The sequence below is a fragment of the Vombatus ursinus genome, unplaced genomic scaffold (genome assembly GCF_900497805.2).
Source record: "Vombatus ursinus unplaced genomic scaffold, bare-nosed wombat genome assembly UNPS02014789.1, whole genome shotgun sequence".
Classification (NCBI taxonomy): Eukaryota; Metazoa; Chordata; class Mammalia; order Diprotodontia; family Vombatidae; genus Vombatus; species Vombatus ursinus.
The window spans coordinates 5,655,876-5,681,793 of record NW_020954567.1 but is presented as its reverse complement, the minus strand read 5'-3'; the positions used below and the strand labels follow the sequence as shown (position 1 = coordinate 5,681,793).

General features: G+C 42.9%; 1 protein-coding gene across 3 annotated transcripts; it reads right to left on the bottom strand.

The window, feature by feature from the left end:
- Positions 1 to 380: 380 nt before the first annotated feature.
- On the bottom strand, positions 381 to 25,496 carry POGK (pogo transposable element derived with KRAB domain). Of its 3 annotated transcripts, none has more exons than XM_027868387.1 (6): positions 25,227 to 25,496; positions 23,254 to 23,387; positions 10,304 to 10,430; positions 8,801 to 8,914; positions 4,745 to 6,226; positions 381 to 2,502 (listed from the first exon to the last, which is right to left on the bottom strand). In XM_027868387.1, the coding sequence occupies exons 2-5, from the start codon at positions 23,383 to 23,385 to the stop codon at positions 4,758 to 4,760; spliced, it is 1,842 nt and encodes a 613-aa protein (XP_027724188.1). In that variant the 5' UTR covers positions 23,386 to 23,387; positions 25,227 to 25,496; the 3' UTR covers positions 381 to 2,502; positions 4,745 to 4,757. The 3 variants fall into 3 exon arrangements, with proteins under 3 accessions (XP_027724188.1, XP_027724189.1, XP_027724190.1); XM_027868388.1 differs by having other exon boundaries at positions 25,347 to 25,496; XM_027868389.1 differs by lacking the exon at positions 25,227 to 25,496 and adding an exon at positions 24,775 to 24,853.
- Positions 25,497 to 25,918: the final 422 nt, after the last annotated feature.

The window sequence follows — 25,918 nt, the reverse complement described above, 5'->3', positions numbered from 1 at the left end:
TCCTTTACTGACATCACAGTAAACATGCTTCTGCTAGTAATTGAGCCAGTTGTCATCCTGAGAAATTCTGTTCTTTTTTAGGGGATGAATATTTCATATTTGACTTGAGGTACATGTACAAAGCTGTTCTCATAAGGTCCTTTGATTGCAAAATTAAATTTTGACGCAAGTATTTTATTTCTTCCCCTTATATCCAAAAATCCCATTAAAACCACATGGTAATAGTGTCACTCCTTCCATAGAAAATAACTAAACTGTTATTTATGGCTGTGCCAGAACCAACAACCTGAGGAAAGAATAAAATATAAAGCGAAATAGGATGTGCAATATCCTGAAGAGAGGACAACAGAACTTAAAAGTGAAATAAAACCACCACAGCCTTTATTTTTATTATCAAATTTTATTGTTGGGGTTAATTTCTACCTACCTTCTATTTCAGCTATCTCTGATTCTGAGTCCAGGAAAACGAATAATATGCTACAGTCATTATAAGTAATAGTTCTGTAAAAGTGTTGGGGCTTTGAGGCATAGATCATAATTAAATCAGTGGAAGAACATGTGAGCCCCGGAAAACCCTGACATTAGAACTGTTACTCTAGGAGAATTCTATGGTATGATGCACCCTGTCAGCTGCTGATGAGAGGCAGTGTGGTGTTGAGAGCTGGCCTATGCTGGCTGTGTGACCCTGGGCAAGTCACTTCTCCGTGCTCTAGGCAACTCTGAGATCTGCCCTGGCAAAGGGAGCTGCCCTGGAGGCAATTCCCTGCACCAGGGAAATCACAGGTTTGGAACAACCACCACCAGAAGATGCTGTTGAAGAAATGGAAGGGATTGTTCACAGAATGAAACAAGTGCTGATTAATTCACTGCCCAGATTTCCCAGTGGAAAAGAAAAAATTACCTAACCTCTAACCCATGATCCTGAAGTTTAGGTCACAAAATTCTTGAACCTCCCAGTACAAGATAACCTCTCAGTTACAGATGATTTAGGGTAACATAACAGGGGTGAGGGACAAGACCAGCTAAGATCCGAGGGGACATGGAAGAAATTGGAACTGGAAGCCAGTTCCAGTAAGAGTTAAGAGAGGGAATGTAGAGATATCCTAGGGGAGAGAAGCCTTCTGCAAAAATGCAGTTCAAAGGAAGATAATGAAATTTAGTTAAATGTCATTTATCCTGCAGAAAGAAGTTAGACTGAATTGGACCCACCATTTCCCTGGTGGAAAAATAAGAGAAAAAGGCATTCGAAAGATTATGTCCCTGTAGAGAACCTGAGTCCCTGGTCAGAAATAGGGATTTTTAGGAAGGCAAGAGCGGTTTACTAGCAGTGGAAAAGTGAGCTGAGAAAACAGCAAGAAAAAAGTAACTGGTATTTAGATACACTGATTTGGTATTAAATTAGCGTTTCTAATTGTAGCTTCGTCCATGAGCTTCTGTTACACTTGTGAGGTATAGGCAGCTTTAAACAGAAGCTTTCTTACCCCCCTTGACTAAGTGGGAATGAAAAATCTCTAAAAATTGTGAAGATAAAATGATCCCAACCTCTTTCTGCGGAGGTGGAGCTGTTACACTGAAGTTCCCGAATGGCAGTGGCCAAAGGTCCAAGTCCCCTTACTGCCCTCGTGAAGATAAGACTTAATAAAGAAGCTAGCAAAATGAGTAACAGAGAAGTACATGGACTTTGTACCATATACAGTAGATAATTTATGGGAACTACTGTTGGCAGCCTGAATAGCCTTTGCATTGATTGCCGCCTTAGCGTTAAATATAATGGAGAAAACACCCCACAAGTCAATGTTGGAGACTAGAAGAAGTCTAGCTGCCTGCTAATTTGAGAGGGTAAATAAGTACAGAATACTCTATTTTATCCTATATCTTCCATCCTAACCTAGTTTACCGCCTATAGAAGCATTTTATCTGCCGGCAGCAGTTCAGGATGTCTCTCTTTATCTTGCCATTAACAGTATCTGGTTTTTCCAGTAAGAGAGGAAAACATAAAGAATAACTCCTAAGTGATAACTACATGCAGCTACGGAACTGCCTCCCCAGCTTGTGACTTATGTGGGATGGCATTTGGGGAACATTCTCAAAGGCAGAATAAAACAAATAATATTGACGTTTTCCCCACAGAAAGGACAGTGGTAGGGCTTGTCTCCTATGTGATGTTTCTGGTGATGCACAAATGGGCTTTTCTCCATGAAATGCCTCTTGTCACCCATGATATTTACAGACTGCTTCTGGTGGGCACACAGAATAATCTTCAAGACAGTGCCACAGACAGAACAGAAGCTCAGTTTTTCTTTTCCACATCCAATCTCTCATGAAAATGTCTCTCCTGAGGGGAAGGGCTCTGCGTTCTTGGGAGGGGATGCACCCGTGGCTCATCTTACCCAGGCTTCTCTGACCAACTTGGCATTTTCCTGATGTTTCCTGTGCATCTGCATCCCTGGAACCTTCCTGAGGATTTTCTTCCTCAGTTGTTTTCATTCACAGTTCCACTTGCTGGAATAAAGAGAGAATCCAAGCATAAATCAGTCCTTGGTTTTAGAAGAAAAGAAACTGCAGATCAAAGTTCTTCATGATTTTTTTTTCTTAAAAAAATCATGGTCAGACCTTCAAAATGGTGCTGTAAGAAAAGGTAAAATTCTTCCACATCTTAACATCTCTCTTTTTGCCCCCTTCCCCCTCCATTGTTTTCTTAAAAGAAAAGAATGGTAGATGTGATGAGAAATGACAGGAGTCTAGATAGATGAAAACTCATGAATCACACCTGACAAAGATGCTATGCACCCTGATTCTCTGCTATGTCCAACTACACATCATCCTTGGGAAAGGATGGATCCTATCCATCTGCCAGACAGAGACCAAGTCTAGCAGGCAAAGACGGTCGCAGCAATGTTCTGTATCCATCTCGGGAAAATTAATTACGACCAATGGCAACTAAAAGAAGGCAAAAAGGAAAAGGAAAGAATAAGATCTGCTTGCTAACGTTCAGAGTCTGACAATCCTAGGAAGTGTTCTACCAGGAAGAGGGGGCAAGGATGACGGCAACGCAGACTTAAATTATAGGACCAGTAGTGTGGTACATACCCGAACACACAATGTAAGAACAGAGTTTTGAATAGTTTAAGATAAGCCAGATATTTTTCTTCCCTGGAACCATTAAGGTTGTAGGGATCACTTACCCTAACCTAAACTCTACTCAGCTCTTTACTGGTTCACTGATAAAAAATCTGGACTAATTTAGGTAAATGGGTTACTGTTCCACATAGTTTAAAGTGAGGGGAAACGGCAGGGGTGGTGGTGTCTGCATTTAATTTGGAGTTACCAAGAAGGACAGGTACTCCTAATGTTTGAAGAGGTTTACCAAGTATCATTATTTAAAGTATCAATATTGTTTCATCCCACTGAAAAGTGGGATTGTCCCTGACTTCAAAAAATGCTTTTAGGAGAGAGAACTGTTCAAATTGTTCTAAGGTGGGACAAGTACACAATAATATATAATGAGATTGTAATTCTATCGGTACAACTCTTCTCTGCTCCTATCTCAGGAGGTAAAAAGAATCACTCTCCCTTCCGGGGGGCAACCTCCCACTGCATCCTGCTCCCTATTTCTTGTAAAGTTAGTCAATGTCTATTAGAATCTCTGCTCTTCCTCATTCAAATAATCCTTGAGGACCTGCAATCTTGTATTCTCAACTTGTACTCACAGTTGCCCTAGTTAAGAAAATTACCTTACATTAAAAAAAAAAAAAATTTTTTTTGAGCTTAAAAAGTTCATTCACATGGCTCTTGGCCATAACTTGTTTTGTTCTTGCTGTCTGTTCAGATATATCCGTCAACTGTAGGAAATCCCTGTCATTCACTGCCTGCTCTTCAAGTACATCATTGTGGTGATTAACAAAATGATTTTTTTTTCAGCCAAAGAAAAAGTTTATTAAAGACATGCCATATTGGTCAGACTCTTAAGGAATCTGAGCACCTATGAGCTATTGGCTAGATTGTAAAAATCTGAGCAGTGGCTAGTTTATAAGAATCTGAACTAACAAAACGATTTTTAAAAACACCTTAGGAGAACAGCAAGTGGATTACAGATATTCAGTAAACTCTCAAGAAGCAAAGACCCTGTTTTATTGAAATTTTCTGTAACCCTGAGGGACCTGCATAGTGCCATGTACACAGGAAATCCATAATACAGGATTACTGAATTGGATTCCCAAGTGAGGCTTCAGTAGTTCATAGGTAAAAGACCCCTAGTACTAGTGAAAACAAAACAGCTCAATTATGTCGTCAAAGCATAGATTTCATATTCACTGAGGTCAGACTGAATTTTGGCTATCTGCCAACGCATTGCCCAAGCCAATGAAAGTTTGTGGTACTTTTAACAAATATATCAAAGAACATAAAACTTATCACAACTTCTCAGGTTCTAAGGGAGAGAAAAAAAAAATGGCTTTCAGACATAAGATTCCATCATTGAGACTTTTGGTTTTAACTAAGTAACATACTCTGCTGTTTTTAGCCAGTATACTTTGTTTCAATGTAACTTCTGTTTTGGTGGCTTATTCATTGTTCATTTTGGTTACCTCCTGGGTCATGAAATAAAATGTGTATCAAGCAAACAATCCTCCATAAAGTAGAAAATGTCAGCCTACCATCTACCCACTGAAGATCACAAGGGGAATGGAAATTTGTAAAATATGAACATATCAGCTAAGAAAGGCACTGCTCATTTATGTATCACCTTAACTTCTGCTTCAGTTGCTCTCAGTCATGCTGTTAGCTTCACCTTCTCTTGGGGGATCACCTCCTCCTGACAAGTCACCCTCTAGTTCCCACAGGACATCTGCATCATCCATGCTGCTGGAGACATGGCACTTTTTGAATCCCTGGACAATGGAATCACTGGAGATGCTGTTCCACGCAACCATGACCCACTCTAGAAACAGGCCAAGGGGAGGCTTCTTGGCATTCCCAGTTGGGCTGAGTGCAAGATTGCCAGCAAGGAGCCACTCTGAGTACTGGGAACGCACACTATCATTCAGAGGTTTATAGACTACCACATCTAGCACTTGTAGCTGAGAAGTCAAGCCTCCTGGGATGATGACCATGTCTGTATCCATGGTTTCCATGGAGTTTTTAACAGAATCAGTAGCATGGCCTCGATAGCCATTTAGGATCAGCATACCCCGCTGCCTCGGTACCGCTCCAGTCCTACGTTTCCACACCACCTCCAACCAGTCCTGCATCAAGTCCTCCGTCATCCATCCATATCGATGGCAGCGAATTTCCATCCCACTGGGGAACTTTCCAGGTGGGATATATGTTCCCCTTAAAATGATATATGGAGGCAATTTTCTTCCATCAGCCAAGACACCAAGCATTGCTGTGATTTTCAGTTTTTCCCTGCCTGGGGTCTTCACCAAAACAGGCTTTTCCCCTTGGTTGTCAACAGTCACTCGAGATGGTACCTCCAAACAAATTGGAGTCTCATCAGCATTGCCCATCTGCCCCACCATGTAATCATGTGTCTTTCGAAGGGCCAGGATGCTACGCTGATAAGTGATGAGTTTCTCTGTCAGGTCCTCAGGCAAATGCTGGGGCACTGGTACCTTATGTCTCAAAGAGAGGTCATACCTCCTCATCATCCTACGACACCATCCCAAGCTTGCTTTGAATCCTTTTTCAGGAATATTCATTTCCTGGGCAATTTCTAAGGCTTTGAGCTGCATTGCCTCTCTTGTGATTGGGTCTCCTTTGGCCTGCCTCTGCCTCACGTACTCGGCCACCCGCTGGTCCACCAGAGCAAACCTTCCATTCTTGGGGCCTCGAAAAGCACGTCGCATTGCATGGGCATTCTGGAGCTGCATCTTCACTTTCCGCCAGTCACGGACATTTTTCTCCAAAACGCCAAACTGCTTGGCAGCCTGACAGTTGTTAGTACTTTCTGCATAATCCACAACCATTAACTTGAAGCCTGCATCATAGCTCCGGCGAATTCCCCTACTCAGCTGAAACTTACTTGCTATGTCATCAATTCCCAGATCATACCCTGGGAAACCCATGGCCATGAAGAATGGGTACCCTTCAGTCCACTCGGACATTTCTGGGATGTCCTGGGGCAGATGGAAAGCGAAGTTTTCAAGATGCTGGGGTTGGGGGAAATGAGGAGCGATGCTCAATGGGGGGGTCCATTCTGGATGCTTTAGATCAGATTCTTCATTCCCTGTGAGATAATAGAGGAATTAAAAACTATGAGTCTACATGTAAATTTCTGTTTTATACCCCAGTTTTCTGAAAGTGCCAGGATCATGAGTTCAGTCAGAAATGTTAATTTTTGTGCCAAATGGGCCAACTTGTTGCTAATTTCTCTTTGGATGAAAGAGAAAACAGCCTAGATGTTAACATCCTCATCTTTTGCACGATTTCTTGATATTCCTTTAAGCACACTGAAAAATGACCAGTACTATGGAATTCTTGTGAGCATAACCCATAGAGCAAACCTGAACTGAAATACATCTCATCAATGTCTATAGTTGTAATGAAACACATGAATGAAATTTTACAGTCATATTACTACAAAGAGTAGAATCTCCTTATAAAATGGACTATTCTACATATTAGGATATTGCCATTGCTTAGGTCATGTCATAGAATCAGTCATAAAATCTGAGAGCGCCTTTACCAGGACTGCGGAACCTGTGGCTTTGAGGCCACATGTGGCCCTCTAGGTCCTCAAGTGCAGTCCTTTGATTGAATCCAAACTTCACAGAACAAATCCCCTTAATAAAAGAATTTAGTTTAGACTCTAAACCCATCTTCTTATAGATGTCAGAAAGATGAAGTAGCTAAGACCATGGCAACAGAATCTCCCAATCCAATCTTTTTATCACCATAAAAAGCTATTAGGTCACTTTCAATTTTAAGTATTTGCCAACCCTCCTCAAAAATAAAGAAAATAATTTAAGCATATTTTGCCATGAGGTTTTGTCCCTTCTTTTGCTTATGTTCATCGGCAAGAACTTCTACTGGGCTAAAATCACTAGCAATCCCAACCATTTGGCCCTGAGGGGACAATAGGTAGGCATCTCTTATCATTACTACTCTGTCCCAGGTTTTAAGTCTTGCTATGAATTAATCACTCTCAAAACTCAGGAAGTAAGGAGAAGCTGCCTAAATAACCCAATGCCTTTCATTTTAAATATTTCTTCATTAATAAATATAAGGGGAAAGGGGGAAATAACACTCACTAAAATAGTGTTTTATATCAACTCTTCCCTGTATTTTCCCCCTACACAAAGCTCAGATATGTATTCCATGAGACTACATTCTTCTTGCCAAACCTTCTGGCCCTTAAGGCACAGTTTCTCAACAATACCTGAGCATTCTAAAAATGCCCAAAATTCCTATATTTAATGAAATAAATAACCTATATTAAAAAACCTATAGGGAAAGAATTATGTATCTGAAGTGGCCATAAAAATCTGTTCAAGCCTTTCCCTTTATTCCTTTCCTCTTTCAGATCTCTAGTTCTCCAAAAGGCAGTCCATTTGGTTCCGCATCTCTCTTCTCATGGCAATGTCAAGACTCTGTGAGTTATCTGTTATGTATTCTAATCTACAAAAGCTCTACTCTGGGGGACATTAACCAGTGTTACCTAACAGAAAGAGTTTAGGATAGGAATTCAGGAAATTTAGGCACCAGTCTCAAAAATGAAATAATATATGTAAAGCGCTTAGCAGAGCGCCTGGCACACAAGAGGCATTTTAAAAATGCTTGTTCCCTTCTTCCCCCCAATTATTAGTCCATCCACATAATGAATATGCTGCAAAACCCCGACAAAGTGACCCAGGTTCTAAGCTCAAGCATCCCCCTAAATCATAGTAACTCACTACCAAAAAACCCAGGGAGAACATGCCAATAATAACAGTTAATATTTACACAGTGCTTTAATGGTTTACTAAGCTTTTTACATATTTTACCTCCTCTGATCCTCACATCGATCTTGGGAAATTGATGCTATTATTGTCCCCATTTTACAGATGAGGAAACTGAGGCAGAGAAATGGGAAGTGACTTGCCTCAAGTCACATAACTAGTAAGTGACTAAAGTGAGATCTGAACCCAGGTTTTCCCGATTCCAAGTCTATCGCTCTATTCCTCGTGCTGTCCAATTCCACAGCACTTAGTTATAGCCAGGTCTCGAAATTCATACTACAAATTTCCATTGGGCTGGAACCAATGACCATATTTAATATAATTACAGTATAAATTGTATGACTAGTATGAATTGAATACATGTAACTACCTCAGGGGATTCATCATTCGCACTAATCAGGACCTGGCAGTATCTAAATTCTGAATACAATGGCTGAGTGTGATTAGGGGTTATTTTGAGCCCTGTTTCCTATCCATAGAGAGCCAATAAAGTTATTCTGTCTGCCTTGATGGTAGCAGCCATGATATTCAAATAACCTTGCCCTGACAATCTTAGTGCATAACCCTGTTTTTTGGATATGTGTATACCATGTGGTATATGATGTGGAGCATATCTGTATGTTGAGTCCACTCCCCTGAATATAATTAAAAAGGAAATCGGTGTGCCAGAGTTCTCTGAGACTTGTTTCATCCTTCTTGGTTTGCCCCAAACAAAACAGAAAACAAACCTTTCCCTGATATCTAGTATCATATGCTGGCGAATATCACATTACCATGACCGAGCCAATTCTGGTATCTGAACTACAATGATTCCAGCTGCATACATTCCTCCAAGGTCATTGTGAATTGATTTACTCTCTCACCTGTGAAGGTGCCTCCCTGGAGTTTCCAATCCTCAGAATTCTGAGGGTAAGGAGCCCAAGGACTTTCCTCTACTTCCAACTGAGAGATCACGTCTGGTTTAGGAAATGGGAATTCTGTTCACAGGGAATAAAACAAGAAAGAATGGGTCACAATTATGGAACACTGTCAAAGTAACTTTTATGATTTAATTAAAGTCTACCATCCTAGCAAGACTAACCCCCTCCCCTTCATTCCTAGCACATGCTGGGGTGGAACGGGGCACACATAGCTTAACTAAGTAAAGGGGAGGAAAGTTCTGAGTTTCCTTGAAGGAAATGTGTGCACTTTCCAGTCAGGAATTGAAGGCTCTCTGCCAGCAAGGGCAAGAGTTGAAGATATTACCAGGAAAAGGCAAGACAGCACCTGGGTTTCGCAAATAGATAAATAATAACATTGATAATAGTTCATGTTTACCAAATACTTTATGGTTTACTTAAAAAAAACAAAACAAAACACAGCTTTCCTCATGGTAATTGTGTGAAGTAAGCAGAGTGAGCATTATTCAGATTTTACAGATAAGGAGCCTCAGAACTTAAAAAATTTGCCCAAGGTCACATGGCTACTAAATCGGAATTTAACCCAGATCTTTGGATATAAGATCCAAACATACTAAAGTGCCTCTTTAAAGAGAGAAATTTTTTGATTGTTTATTTCTTTTTTTGATTTGAATATGTGGCTTTATTGGTATAGTGAAATTCCATGGAGAAACCCTTTACCAATAATGCAGCTCAGTAACTGTACTTCAACTTAAGATCTGAGAGAGTCGCCTGGGGGCAGTGAGTAGTTAAGGGGCTGGAAGTCCAAGAAGTAGTCTGGGTCAGAGACTTGAAGAGTCTTAATATGCTCTATCTACTTTACAATGCCCACTGACATCTTACCTCTACTAGTTACATCAGCTACCATCTATAAAACGCTTCTTTATCTCCTTTGATCCTCACAACAATCCTGTTAGGTGGGGGATGGGGGGGTGCTTTTAGTAAACAGAGTAAATATTTAATTTGATATGTTTAATGGGCAAGTAAGGAAATCATTCCAAATAAATCAATCCAGATAAATTCATGAATAGTAGATCCAAAATACATTAATAATGGAAGCCAAGGATACTCTGGGGTACAACCCAAGCCTTAAAGTTGACATCATAGATTATGCACTGCCAAGAGTGATGTCACTGAGAGATAAACTATGGGACCAGAAGCACCATGGATCTGATCTAATGTCACACTTCTTATGTTCTCTGCAAGGAGGATACCCAGAGTTCAAACACCAAAGTTCTGAGGTGAGACTAAGAGTCATGTGGCACTCTCTAAGCACCAATATTTTAAACAAGAAATTAAATATGAAGTGTTGTGGGGAGAGATTTCAAGTTTTGGCTAGAGCTATCCTGACACACTAGAAATAAAGAGACATAGATAAAATCCTCAAGACACAGAGATTCTAGGAGACCAAGGAAAATAAATCTTTACCCAGAGACAGTACAGTTTCATAATTCATTCTCATGACCTCCCGATACAGTGCCTTTTGTTGCTCAGTTAAAACTTCCCATTCCTCATCAGAGAAGTATATGGCCACTTCATCAAACAGGGCTGGTACCTGAAAAAAAATGAATATCCCTCACTCAACACCTAAAAGACAATGAGGAAGGATCACTGAATTGGAATAGATCTTAGACAAAACTGAATCATAAAATGTTGGAGCTGGAAACAGCTTTGGGAATTATCTGGTCCAAACCCCTCATTTTATAAGGTGAGTTACCCAAAATCACAGAGCTAGTCAGGGGCAGGGCCAGGACTAAAATCCAGGTCTCCTCCCTCCCAGTCCTGTTATTAACCACACCTTACTGTCCAACCCCTCCCCCTCACTCCCCATTTTCCAACTGGACAATATAATAGAAACATGTAGTTAGCATCTACTGTGTGAAGAGCACTGCGTTAGGTACTGGGGAAAGAAACAAAGAGGTTACAGTGAGGAGACAGGCATGGGAAATGGCTTCTGGAGGCAGGAGATGAGATGCTGGAATTGTAGAATAGGTTGAAATCTGACTGCAGAGAACCTGAAATTCCAAGCTAAGGTGTTTTTATTTTATTCTATAGGCAACTGGGAGCTACTTGAAGGTTTGGGGGCAAGGATAAGATCAATCAATTAAGTCATTTATTTTGCATCCTGAGCCAAGAACTGTGTTAGGCACAAAGGATACAAAGGTGAAAATGAAATAACCCCTGCCCTCAAGGAGTTTCCATTCTACTGGGGGAGACAGCATACATACATATAAGCATATACAATATATATACAAAATCAATTTATGGTTGTTTCCTCAAACCTGTGCATGAGGGCGGTTTGTGAGGGACAGACTAGAGAGAAAAGAGACTGGATGGAGGGAAAGAAACTAGTCAAGAACCCTGGGTGGTGGGCTGGCAGAGGGAAGCCAAAAGAGAGATGCTGTGGAGACAGAACCAACAAGACTTGGTTGTGAATAGATGTCACAGAGGCCAAGGAGGGAAGAGATTAAGAAGAGTCCAAGGTTTCAAACCTGGCTGACTCAGAGGTGAGACTTCAAGTCCACAAGCATTTATTAAGTGCCTACTACGTGCCAGGCACTGTGCTAATTGCTGGAGACCCAAAACCAAAACAAAATGAAAACCAGTCTCTTCTCTCAAAAGAGCTCACAGTCTAATGGAGAAAACAACATGAAAAACAAGTGTGTACAAAGAATATATATACAGGATATATTGGAGATAATCTCAGAGGGAAGGCCCAAAGAGTAAAGAGTGCTGGGAAAGGGCCCTTGTACAAGGTGGGGCTTTGGCTAAGACAAGAAGGAAGCCAGAAGGAGGGTATGAGGGGAGAGGTTCCAGGACTGGGGGGGCAGCCAGTGAAAATGCCCAGAGCTTGGAGACAGGGGTGTCTTACTTGAGGAAGAGCAAGGAGGCCAGTGTCACTGAATCTGAGAGTATATGGAGGGGATTAAGGAATGAAAAGAAAGAAAGGTAGAAAGGGCCCAGGTTACCGAGGGTCATGAGCCAAAACAGAAGAAGTGAGTGGAGGGACAAGTTTAGCAGGAAGATGATGAGTTCACTTTTGAGTAAGTTGAGTTTGACGTGTTAGGGAAGCAGCCAGGTAGAGATGTCAACCGGTCAGTGAGAGATGTGGGTAAGAGATGAGGCCTGTACAGATATACACAGGATCAAAGGATCACAGGCTTAAAGTTGGAAAGGGCTTACAGAACCATCTCATCCAATATCCTCATTTTATAGATGAGAAAAAGAAGGCCTTTGCAGGTTATATGACTTGACTAAGGTCACACAGGTAGTGAACACAGATGTATGAGTCAGTCATCTACATAGAGGTGATAATTGAACCCATATATCACCAAGAAGCATATATATGTCATTAAGGAAGAGAATATACAGTACATTCCTTAGTTGCCTTTAAATTCCAACTAAAATCCCACCTTTTACAGGAAGCCTTCCCCAATCCCTCATAATTCCTGTGCTTTCCCTCTATTAATTATTTCCCATTTATGCTGTATGTAGCTTGCTTTGCATATACTTGTTTACATGTTGTTCCTCCTCTCACCTCCCCCTCCCCCACTAGACTGTAAGCTCCTTGAGAGCAGGAACTCTCTTTTGAATCTTCTTGTATCCCTAGCACTTAGCACAGTGCCTGGCCCCTAGTAGGCACTTAATAAGTACTTTTTGACTGAAAAGCACCTTGGGCAGACCTGTAGGAGACACTTGGACCTAAGGGATAGAAGTAACGCTAGGACAAGAAAGTCAGGAGAGTTACTGGAACTGAACATAGTCATGGAATCTCCTTCAAGAAAAGAGAGAAGTAGGTGGTCAATGGTATGAAATGTTGCAGAAAGGTCAAGAAAGGTGAGGATTTGGATATGGCAATGGCGGAATTATGAGCTGGGCCTTCTCAGTGGAAATTAGGTAGTGAAGAAGTAGAAGCTGTTATCTGTAAAAATGAAACAAACAAAAAACCCCAATTTTTTCTAGGTCTTTGGATCACAAGGTTTATACCTGAAAGGGATCCCAGAGGAATTAAATTAAACCCCACATTTTTCTAGACGGAGAAACTGAGGCCCAGTGAGATTAAGCAACTTGGTGAAGTTGACTGGGGACTTGGGAGAGACATTTCAACAGGGGTGGTGGTGGAAGAATCTTATCTTAAAGGGTTAAAGGGAAAGTGGGGAGTGAGAGGGTAAAGACAATACCCCCACTGAGCAGTGGAACACAATGGGTAACACTGGGCCTAGGGCAGGGCTGAGACTAAGGGTAGACAAAGTAGGCAGCTGGGGAGGGGGCACAGCAATGGGGCACTTCTTAATGCTATTCATGAATGCCAGAAAAATCCCTTCTCCATGGCTCCTAGGTATTTATTTTGTGATAAGCCTAGTCATGTGTTACAGGGAAGGCTCAAATTGCACTCAGAGTTCGATTTTTAAACCCTGCCTACAGCCCACAGATGCCTTGTCCTGGCTCTTTCCTAGGAAGCCAATCCCTCAGCAAGTCACCCTCCCCTTTCCCATCCCCCCTCCGGAAATGGAAAGGTCATAAAATACAGCTGAAGATAGGTTGTTTTTTTTTTAGAAAACTTATTACAAGATTGCCCAATTCAACATGGCCCTTCCTTCTCCCAGACTCCAGAGGAAGACGACCACTCTCCCTGAGGGCAGATTTGGTTTGCAAATAGGCCAGGATGGCTCCATCTCAGGATTGGAGAGCCCCGTGCTTTTCAGGACAGAGAGTTTCTCTTTTTTCCAAGGGCATTAGTTCTTGTTAAAGCCAATCTAGAAAAGTATAAGTGGGAACCCTGAAATCTCCCCTTCCCGAAGCTTTAAATAAGGTTTTTTTCTACTTTCAAGAGGACAGAAAAATCAGAGGAGGGGAAAGAGGAAAAAAGTTTTTGCATATGAAAAGCATGTGTTTGACACCCAAGTCAAATTTGTGGATTTGTATAAAAGAGGCAAACTACCTTCCTTCTATTTGCATAGGAGAAAGCCCCAAGGAAATTTTCTGTAACATAAATGAAGGTGGCAGCTTTCTGGCTTCCCCTCTATACTTTCCAACTTCTCCACCTTCTCAGGGCACTAGAATGGAAAGCCATTTTTAAAACAGCAGTCCAAAGCAGCCAATGTTCCGGCTCACAACTCCACCCCGTTCTTGGTTATGAATCACCTCATAACTAAAATATGTACTTTCTTCTACTGACATTTTTTTCCTCCTGGGCTCCTACTGGATCACAGAATGTTGGAACAATTAAAGAACTCAGAGATGACTTATCCCCTTCTCTTTTCCAGTGTCTCAATCACCTTAGTTAACAACTTTCACCTCTAGCCTGAACTACTGAAAGCTTCTTAATTGAACTCCCTACATCCAAGTCTCTGAGTTAACATCACCCCCCACCCCCACCCTAAATCCTATATTCACATAGCTGCCGAATTGAATGCCCTAAAGCATAGTTCAGGCCATGTCCCCTCCCTCCCCCCCAAGAAGTTTCAATGACTCCCCAAAGCCCCCTAGGATAAAGTACAAAAAAGTACAGTAAAGCACTCCTCCCCTTAGGCATTTAAAGCACTGATCTGGGTTCCAGACTCATCAGACTGCTCCCCTTCATGGACTTTACATCCCAGCCAAACCCACTGAGGCTGCTCTCTGCTTCCTAAACGTGACATTCCATCTGCTGACTTGGGGACCTTGTACAGGCTGTTTCTCCATGCCTGGAATTCTCTCCTTCCTCACTTCAACCTCTTGGAATCCCTAGCATCCTTCAATGGTTAGCTCAAATATCACCTCTTTCAGGAGCCTTTTCCTGATGCCCCTCATCCATCACTAAGTATTTAGAGTGTGTGTGTGGATCAGTAACCTTTTGTTATTAGTGAACATTCCTTCATCCCCACCCAGAAGCAATATGTAAACTCCTAGAGGGCTGAGACTAATTAACTTTTATATTTATATTCCCAGCAATTAGCACACTACCTGGTACATAGTAAGCACCTGTTGACTGATTGATTATCTAGTTCAATTGCTTCATTTTATAGCTGACAGAACAGATGCCCGTAAGACAAAAACAATTTGCTAAGTAGTGGATTCAGACCTTAAATTCTAGGTCTTCAGGCTTCAACACTGGTGCTCTTTCTACTGTACTCTCTCTGCTTCCAAAACTTACCCCTCTTCCTATCTTCCCTACTACTGTTGAGAGGGTACCACCATCCTCCAAGACCCTCAGACTCACAAGCTAGGAGTTATCCTGGGCTGCTCAGTAGCTCTAACTGCCCCCCACCCCAACATCCAAGCTGTGGCCAAGACCTTTTGATTTCACCTCTGCACCATTTCTTGTCAATGTCACATCCTCACCATCTCCTGTCATTTCCAAATCATCTACCATCTCTTGTCAATTTCACCTCTTCTCCATTTGTTGTCAATTTCACCTCTGCACCATCTATTATCAATGTCACATCCTCACCATCTCTTGTCAATTCCAAGTCTTCTACCATCTCTTGTCAATTTCACCTCCTCTCCATTTGTTGTCAATTTCACCTCTGCACCATCTATTATCAATGTCATATCCTCACTATCTCTTGTCAATTCCAACTCATCTACTATCTCTTGTCAATTTCACCTCTTTTCCATTTGTTGTCAATTTCACCTCTGCACCATCTATTATCAATGTCACATCCTCACCATCTCTTGTCAATTCCAAATCTTCTACCATCTCTTGTCAATCTCACCTCTGCACCACCTATTATCAATGTCACATCCTCACCATCTCTTGTCAATTCCAAATCTTTTACCATCTCTTGTCAATACATTTGTTGTCAATTTCACCTCTGCACCATCTATTATCAATGTCACATCCTCACCATCTCTTGTCAATTCCACCTTTGCAGTATCTCTTGAATATTCCCCCTTTTCTCTTCTGACACTGCCACCTCACTGGTGCAGGGTTTCATCGTCTCACACCTGGACTAGTGCAATAGCCTGCTGGTGGGTCCGCCTGCCTCAAGACTCTCCAGACTCCAATACATTCAGCCACTGAAGTGATTTTCCTAAAGCAAAAGTCTGATCATGTCCACCCCCACCCCCAAATAAACTCAAGCGGTTCCCTACCACCTCTAGGATCAAATATAAAATCCTGTTTGACTTTCAAAGGCCCCCTCCCACCTTCCCAGTCTTCTAACACCTCCTCACATTACACTGTGATCCAGTGACGCTGTCCTCTGGGTTGTTTCTTACACAAGACATGTCACACCCTGACTCCATGCATTTTCGTTGACTGTCTCTTCCCTTCCCATGCATGGAATGCTCTCCCTCAGCATCATTTCTGTCTCCTGGCTTCAAGTCTCATCAAAAATCCCACCTTCTACAGGAAATCCTTAAATCTATTGCTGTCCCTCTGTTGATTATCTCCAATTTATCCTGTAGATATTACATTTATACATAGTAGTTTGAAAGTCGTCTCTCCCATTAGATTGTGAGCTCCTTGAGAGCAGGCGCTATCTTCTGCCTTTCTTTGTATATACCCAGTGCTTGGCGTGCATGTGCACAAGGTACATGGGCGGGTGCGCGCGTGCACACACACAAAACAAGCTTAATAAATGCATACTACCCATACCATATTGAAAAGCTCATCATATGCCTACGCATAAGTTAAGCTGGTAAAATATTATATGGCCACTATGACCGACAAATATGAGGCCCAGGCAGGAATATGGAAAGGCCTATAGGAATTAATGCACAATGAAAAAAAAACCCCAAAACCTCCAAATGATACATATGCACCAACCAGAGTGATTTAAAATGTTAGCTGGTACAGTCAAGTCCTCCTTTGATGTGTGTGGAGGTGACCTTGGGTTATTCAAGTGGAGTACAAGCTCTGGCATGATACTAAACTTGAAAGAATTCAAGTACAGGCCTGAATAGCATTGTATCTGTTGTTAAGACAAACAGCCCAGCTAGGGGATGACGTTCATTACCAGGTGGCTGACCACTTGAGGATATTACTTTTTCCTTCCACAGCAGCTCATCCAGTTCATTCCAATCCCATCTAGTAAGCAGGTGCTTAATAAATAAAGCATTTATTATTCCCTAACTGATAAATATTTAAAGGATATGAACAAGCAGTCTTCTCGGGAAGAAACTGAAGCTATTTATAGCCATGTGAAAAAAAAAATGCTCCAAAGCACAAATAATTAGAGAAATGCTGATTAGACAAACTATGGCTTTCTACCTCACACCCACCAAAATGACAAATGTGGGAGGGACTGTGGGAAAACAGGCACATTGATGTGCTGTCAGGGGAGCTGTGAATTGGCCCATCTATTCTGGAAAGCAATTTGGAACTATGTCCCAAAAGTTACTAAACTGAAAATGAGGACAAAATGGGGACTAATGAGGATGGGGTAGTGTAAGGAGCACTGGGTATGGAGAACTTGGGTAGTAATTCCGGCACAACTACTTTCCTTTCCATATGTCCTTAAAAAGGCCACTTCTCCACCCTGGACTTATTTTCTTTATCAAAAAAATAAACTGGACTGGACAAATGACCTTTTAGATAGATCCCTTCTCTCTCTCTCTCTCCATCTATTATCCAGTGTTTGAAGGTGTACCACTGATGATAATGAAACCACAGACTCTTAAAATATTAAAGTACATGGAGCAGCTGGGTGGCTCGGTGGATACAACGCCAGCCTTGGACTCAGGAGGACCCAAGTTAAAATCTGACCTCAGACCCTTAGTAGTTGTGGGACTCCGGGCAAGTCATTTAATCCCGATTGCCTCCAAAAAAAAAAAATTCAAGTACAAAAATAAAGACTAGATAAGGTGATCCTCTTACTGTGTCACTGTTTGAATGTTTATTATTTTATTTTTCTGAACTTGAAATTTTAATGGTCTAGGGAATTTCAGCTTTATACCTTTCTCAGCGATTTATAATCTTTGAGACTTGCCTGAGACACTGAGAAGCACACTGTTTGTGTCACAGGCAGGACTGGAACCTTGAGATCCTTGACTTAGAAGCTGGCTCTCTATTACATACTCACATTGCCTTTAAATTATAAACCCGATTAAAATCACACTTCGGAAAAAAAAAGAAACGTGATTTTTTGAATGTAAATGCTCTAAATTTCTAAATATTTAGAAATAAATGCTTTACTTTTAAATCACATTTCTACTTAAAGAAGTATTGCCATATCTTAAAAATATATATATTCCCAAAGACTGAACCAAATACTCTCAATAACTCTTGTACTGACCCAGCCAGTGAAAACTGACCAGTACTATTCCCCTCCAAAAAACAATGAAAAAAAAAAAACCCCAAAAAAACCCAAAGAACTCTTCTGCCTCACTGACCTCTCCTTAATTCACTTCTCTGATTCTCCTATCAATACCTAATAACTGTCTTCTTTATTGTAGCTCCCTTCTCTTCTGTAATTGAATTCTAATAGATATTTCTGCCTGTGGTGAAACTGAACCTATCTGGCTTGGGAGCCAAGAGATACCCATGTGCTCTTAGTGACTGGACAGCAGTAAGAATAGATGGAATTTTAGGTGGAAAAAAACAACGCTCTCTAGGTAGGCATTTGGCTCTATTAGTAAGAGCTCCCTCCTTTGCCTCCTCAGCCCCCTTCATACAGTGCCATTTGGTGCTTTCCTCTTTTCCTTACTGAGTCACTCTATTGCTTCTTCCCTACCGTAGGTAGTTCTAATTGTTTGTTGCCTGGCCCATCTATGGTCCTGAGGCCAGGGCCTGAAGTAAAGAGCTGCTGCAGGCATCCTTAAAAGGCCTTATCAGTACTTAGAACAGCTATACCACACCCACAGTAACTGAAAGATTTAAACTGAGACCTAGTCTAGGGGCAGGGGATCACAGACCTCAGGGCCCAATCCAGTCCCAACCCTTCACTCCACCCCCCTCAATCAATCAATAAAAAATTTTTATACAAAAAGAGGCAAAATACAATACCTGCCCTCAAGGAGCTTACAATCTAATGGAGATTCAGAAACTGAGACCCAGAGAAGTTAATTCATTTGTCCAAGGTCCTACAAATAGTAAGTGCCAGAGCACAGTATCTTATACAAGGAGCAGGTGCTTAATAATTGTTGGACTGAATGAAACTGAATGTACTGAAGATATGATAAAGGCTGGAGGCTGGTACAGTTGTCATCTGTTCCCTTTCTTTTGTCAACAGATCTGAGGATTTTAAAACAATTCGCATGATGTTTAAAAGGAAGATAGCTGCTGAAGCAATTCCAAAGCAATATTTCCTTTAAGCTGCGTAAGTCCACAAGCTAGACATGACCTCTAATGACTTTTATCTGTGTAGCCAAAGGTAAAAAAGGGCTAGTGCCATACCAATTTTGAAATCACAGAAGTTTCTTTAACTCCTAGGTTTCTCCCCTCCCCCCTTTGTGGCTCATTTCAGATATACCTTATATAGATGGTATTGGTCTTTCTCCCTGCCCTCCCTCCCTGAAAAACTTATCTAATCATTTGTAAATTAACTGTCTAATTTCTAATCCATGAATTCTCTTAGCATTTTAAACTTCTTCTCTAATAATAATAATATCATAAATGTGTATAATTTTTTCTTTTTTAATTTTCAAAAATAATTAATCTTTTTATACCCCCGACAACCTATCTCTCCCTACTCTATCTCTCACACAGAGGGCCAATCCTTATAACAAAGAATAAGAAAAGAAAATAGTTTGGCTAAACTGACTGACAAAAAATCTGACATGCACTTCTACACACCCACAATCCATCTCTGCCAAAAAGGGCAAGGCAGGTCCCTCCTCCCTTTCTTTGGGGCCATCCTAGTGGTCTGCTGCTGGCCTGTTGGGCTGGTTCCCTTCCACTGATTTTCTTCCTTTTCTTTCTGGGTCCAGTGCCTCTATCCTGTCTCTTTTCCATCACTCTAAGACTTCCAGATGCTGGAAACCTAAAGTACGTTCTCATTTGTACCACTTCTCTCTTCCCTGTTCACCCCAAGTTCACAGAAGCGCAGACTTTTAGTTAGAAGGGAACTCAGCAGCCATTTAAACTAATTTATACCTGAAAAAAGGAACCTATTCTACAACATCTGACAAAATTGGTCATTCATCCTTTGTTTTTAAAGACCTCTAATGTGGGTCAATTTAGAGTAAACTCTAATTGCTAGGCAGTCCTGCCTGACAGCTACTGTCAGTGGTGCTAGGTGCACCTTCCACCATTCTGTCCTCTGGAGTCAAACTGAATCAATCTTCCACATAGCAGCCCTTTAGATACTTGAAGGCAGTGACCCTGTCCCACCCTGCCCTAAGCCTTCTTCTTTCCAAATTAAACTTCCCTAGGACCTTTGGCTGTTGTCCTATGGCCTGAACTCACTTGCGGCACCATCTTGGATGTCCTCCTTTAGACACTCTCAACCTTACTGATGCTCTTTCTCAAATGGGATGCCCTGAACTTAACACAATATTGCAGATGTGACTGGACCAGGGCATATATGATTCATGCAGCAGAATCACCAACTCCTTACACCTTAGCTTTTTGGGGGCTCATACTAACTCATACTTGACTCACACTAACCTTTTAGTTCCCCCCAAACGCCCATATCTTTTTTCAGATTATCTACTACCTACAATCATGTGTGCACTTTTACAGGGCATCCCAAAAGTCTTAGGGCAGTTTTAAACTTTAGTGGGGTTTTATTATTTAAATGTGTCAGGCCTTCCAAAAAATCTATTTGTATTTTGACAGGGGCCTTTAGTGCTTTTACCCAACTAATGAATAATTTCAGTTTTAATGGCTAAAAACCACACTAAGACTTTTGGAACACTGTGTATTTCTGCAGCTGATATTTTGGAACTCACATGTAAGACTTTAAATTTATCTCTATTACAGTTCTTCCTCTTAGATTTAGATCAATATTCACTCTACACTGTCAAGCTCTCTCTTTGCACCATGACTCTGTTACCCAACATGTTAGCTATCCCCCAGCTTTGTGATAACTGCGAAACTGTCAAGCATGACAGCTACCCCTGTACTCAAATCACTGATTTAAAAAAAATGTTGAACAGCAGATGACCAAGCAGAGATGATCTGTTTTCTGGCTCTTTGGGCTTAGTCCTTCCTGGAGGAAGTCTGAGGGCAAGGAACAGACAGATCTCCTGCTTAGAGATCCCTGTGCTAAAAGAAGGGATGGAGAGGTCAGGGCAAAAAGATCAAGGCAAGCAAAGAATACTCAGACCAACGTTGGTGGGTACAGGGACAAAGAAAAAGAATAAAGATTTAGAGCTTCTGTGGAGATGAATATTGGAACTTTGCTTTTAAATCTAAGTTTCAGAGGGTCAGAAAGAGCATGAGTGTGTAAGTATGTACACCTACCCTGTGTGTGTGTGTGTGGGGGGGGAGCAGTGTTAAATGAAATGTACATGGCACCAGAGGAAAAAATGACATTGTTGCGGATTCTAGATACCAAGAAACATGAGAAATCCGTAAAAACTTGAACTATGTAAACAATAATATCAATTATAGTCACTTACATGAACTGTTTACCATTTATGCCTGGATTTTCAAGGCACAAAACAATGACGACATTAAATCACTCACTACATGCAACACAAACTTTGTTCTAAGTTTTATTTGACTCCAACACTCTAGGCTCAGTCTTCATAGTCTCTTGCACAGATGGGACAGTTACCTACTCACAATTTTTAAAATTTAGTGAGAACTGAACAGTGCCTCACGGAATATAGCAGAGAAGTTGTTTGGTGCATACCACAGAGTTGCCCCACCATGCCCCTCACCGAATCTGGGTCAATTTGAAGTGTAGCTTTTTTGTCAATGAAAACAGGTGTTCCAATGAGCCAGCAATAATAGGAACTAGAAGGGATGCCTCTCTAACCTTCCCATCCATCCAAAACATTGAGCTTTGGAGAAAAGACACCACATATTAGGGCCTTAAAGTCTACCAAAGGGAAATTTAATTAAACCAAGAATCATGAAGGGTGGGAATAGCAGGAATGTACTGCTCTAGGTGAGATGAAGATTTCAAAATCCCTCTAGCTTCCCTTCTTCTCTCCCCTCTCAGGTGTGCCCTTCCTCACCCCCACCCCCACCCCCACCCCACCTCTGCCCAGGCCCATTCATGTTGTTCTCTGGCTGCCAAAAGTCATCTAATCCAACCCTCTCATTTCATACTTGAGGAAACTGAGGCCAGCCAGTTTCTCTGCTCCATTGCTCAAGTCCCTCCATACCACCCAAACACCCTATACCTACATCTTCCCTGTCCTCCTCCTCCATCTTTTGCCCCAAACTCTCAAGTCTGTTTTTCTGACAAGGAAGTAGCAAATGAATCCATATCAAGTTGTTAATGGAGTTTTATGGTTTAAATGTGTCAGGCCTTCCAAATCACCTATTTGCATTTTGACAGAGACCTCTGGTGCTTTTGCCCAACTAATGAATGATAATTTCAGCCACGGTTTAGGAATTACTGCTTTAGGCAGGTGTGGGGGGATACCAGCTGGTACCCTTTAAATCATCTTATACCTCTTACTCATCAGGCCTGTCCTATCTATTTATAGTATTTGTACACTTGGTCCCCTTCTGGCCCACTTAGAGGGAGTTGAGGAATGAATGAACTTTTGAGAGAGGGTATCCCAATTTAAACCAATAAGCCAGTGACCTACCTATCGATTTACATAGCTTATAATAGACTGTTCACTGCCAGCCAAGGCCTCAGGTACACTGATATTTCTTTCACTGAATGATCAGCTATTCTAGATACATACTTCTTAGGTCTGGTCTCCATATCACTCAGAGGGCTTAGGAAATGGGGAGAATTTAGCAGATACTTGTTGAATGAATGAATAAATGAATGGCTACCTCATGTCAAGTCACAAAGACCTGATCACAAAAATTACCATTCAACAAATGGTGATGTGACAGCTATGATACAGGAAAACAAAGGTCAAAAGGAGCTGTGGGAACCCCTCTGTCACAGATGCATGTTTGTTTCCTTGCTCAACATAAAGAAAATAATTGCCATGGGGAGAGATCCAGAAGACTCTCGCAAAGTATGCTGGTATGTCATATAAATAGAATACATACTGCAGTACACATAGAAATCCCAAAGAACTGCTGAAGTTCCAGTCACCAGTAGAGCAAATGTTTTGTTGATGGAGAGATCCTCCACAACTACAGAGCTGTAAAAACTGTAACATTGTTGCTTTCAGAGTGACATAGGAAGCAAATAGAATGGGAAAAGCTCAATAATTCTTTTTTTTGGGGAGGAGAGAGAGGAGTTAGGGGGAATATATGTATACCAGACTACTATTTACTCACTAAATATGGTTAACAGTCAAAATAAAGCCTGATTTTCAAACCAAATCTAATCCCCTTAGTGAATGGTCCCTATGATCTCATTACTCACCCAACCGCCTTCTGCACAGATCCTCACTCTCTGCATATCCATGGGTCCATCCTCTATTTCCTTGGTCTGAATTTCTTCTTCTTCTTCCTCTTCTTTCAGGGGAAAAGGGAGGGGGAAGGCGGTGGGCTCCATGTCTAGGAAGAAGATTCATTTCAGAAAGATCCAGGGCTGTGCTCAATTTCAGCGTGAGCTGTCCACCAAAGGGAGTTCCACTCTGTGGCCTGGGACAGGAGTACACCAACTCCTCTGTACCAGATAGCTTAGCTTCAAGCAAGAGGGGACAGGATCAAAGGGCACAGAGTGGGAAGGGCCCTTAAGGGACCATCCTAGTTCAAACTCCATGATTTTACTGATGAGGAAACTGAGGCTCGGTCAAATTCAATGGCTTGTCACTGGATGGACAATTATGAAGTTTGAGATTCAAACCCAAGTCTTCTGACTCCAAATCACCTGCTTTTTAAGAGGAACCAGGCTCAGGACAGGGTGAGGCTTAGAATACCAGGAAGCTGGTATTCTGAATACCAGGCGTTATACTCAACTCTAGGGGGGATGAAGAGGGGAGCTTTTAGAATCATAGACTGCGTGGGAAGTCACCTTAGATCTCACGTGGTCCAACCCTCATTTTACAGATGAGGACACTGAGGCTCAGAAAGTTGAAACACCTTGCCCAAGGTCACACAAGTTAGTAAGTGGCAGAACAATGGATTCCAACCCAGGTCCCCTGCCATCAAATCTTGCCCTCTTTCTACCACCATACTAGACATTATCTCACAATTAACTCAATTTATTCAGAGGGGGCTGGGAAATCTGCTCTCTCTAAGCCATACCTCACAACTGTGCAGGGAAAGTGGAAGGACATATAGGGTAGTATCCCAAAAGTCTTAGTGCAATTTTATGGGCATATACTCTATGTCCTTCTAGTTTCACTGGCCAGCTGTGGGGCCCCCAAAAGTCTCAAGTCAGTTGTGCACAAAGACTTAGGAGACACCCTGTATTTATGCTTTAAGGGGAACATACTCTTAAAAGCTGCATCCCAAGCCTACCTGGTTGGATTCCTGGATTCCTTTAGGAAACCTGACCTACAATTAGAACTGAATTCAAAGTGGAGAAGGCCCGAGTTCAAATCCTAACTCAGATATCCTGGGCAAGCCCCTTGACTTCTCTCAGCCTCAGTTTCCCCATCTATAAAATGAGGATAACCGCACCTACCTCCCAGGGTGGTGGCGAGGATCTCAAACGAGATTAACATAGGTACAGGGTTTGCAAACCTTAAAGCGCTATATAAAGGTTAGCTGCTATTATTATCAAGTGGGGAAAGGGGGTGTTCAGGAGTGGGTAAGAAGACAGCAACTTATTTCTGGGGCTGTTTAAAAGACGTGGAAGGAAACCCAACCCAATGAAGCAGGGCCAGGGGATGGCTGGATAAATGGATGAACAGATAGGGGATGGGTGACGGTGGTAGTGGCTGGAGCGGCACAGGGGGCCTCTCCCGGCTCCAGGGGCCAACCCGACCGTTCTTACCGCGCCTCGGCCGCCGCGGCTGCCCGCTCGGAGCTCTCCAGCCATCTTGTCCCCTTCCTCCCCACTCCTCGGGCTGAGGCCCCGTGCCGGGCTCCCCCATGGTCCCGCTTCCCCGCCGGCCTCCTCCCTGCGTTCATGCCCCGACCTCCTCCTTCGATGCACCTGCGACCCAGGGGCGGCGGCTGCGGCTGCGGGCCGGGAGGGCCGCAACAAAGGCGGTGGCTTCGGCTGCGGCCCTGAGCAGCTGCAACATCGGCGCCCCCCCTCTCCCCTCCCCCCAAGCCTAGCCCAGCCCAGCCCCCGCCCCTTCCCGCCCTCCCCTCCAAGTAGCCGAGGGGGGGGCCGGGGCCAGCTCCGGGTGGGGGGAGGAGGAGGAGGAGCTCTGGGTGCACGCCCCTCCCTGCCTGGAGCTGTCCGCGTCGCCCGGGGCCGCGCGCAGCCCGCTCACTCACCGCAAGACGCAGGACGCGGAGCGCAGGACGCTGGGCGCGGGGCTCTGGGCGTAGGACGGGACAGCACGCACGGGGCGGAGGCAGGCACTGGGAGGGGGTGGCGTGAGTGAGGGTGGGTACCTGGAGAGGTGGGGACGAAGCTGGTAGGGTCAGGGTACCATCCTCCTCTCCCTCCGTCGGTCCTTCCGATCCTCTCCCTCTTACCCGTCCTCACGTCCCCTCCGGGAGAGAGGGAGGGAGGGACACGTGGTGGAAAGGAGGGAGGGTCCGGCCAGGAGCTGAGGGTACTGGGAGGCGGAGGGGAGGAGCGCTGCTGATGTCAGCCGCCTGCCTGTGGCGCCTATGGACAGCACGGGGCTCCTTCTTGCCCAAGACCCTCCTCCTGCTCTCCGGCTTCCGCCCGGCTCCATCCTGCTCCCCCCCTCCCACCTGCGCCAGGAGCACTTGATCCCCGGGCTAGGAACTAGGGAGATTTAAATCCCGCCCTTAGTTCTCTCGGCACCCTTCCTCCCCCAGCTCCCCTCAAATTCTGCTGTGAGCTTGGAGCGAGGCATGAAAGGACAGGACAGCTGCTGAAGAAACCAAGGTCTTTAAAAAAAAATCATGCTTCTCCTCCTCACAAATGTGCAAGTGTGTGTTTTGTGCAGTTAGCAAGCTTGCGCATACGTAGCTTTCAGAAGTTAGCTACAGGA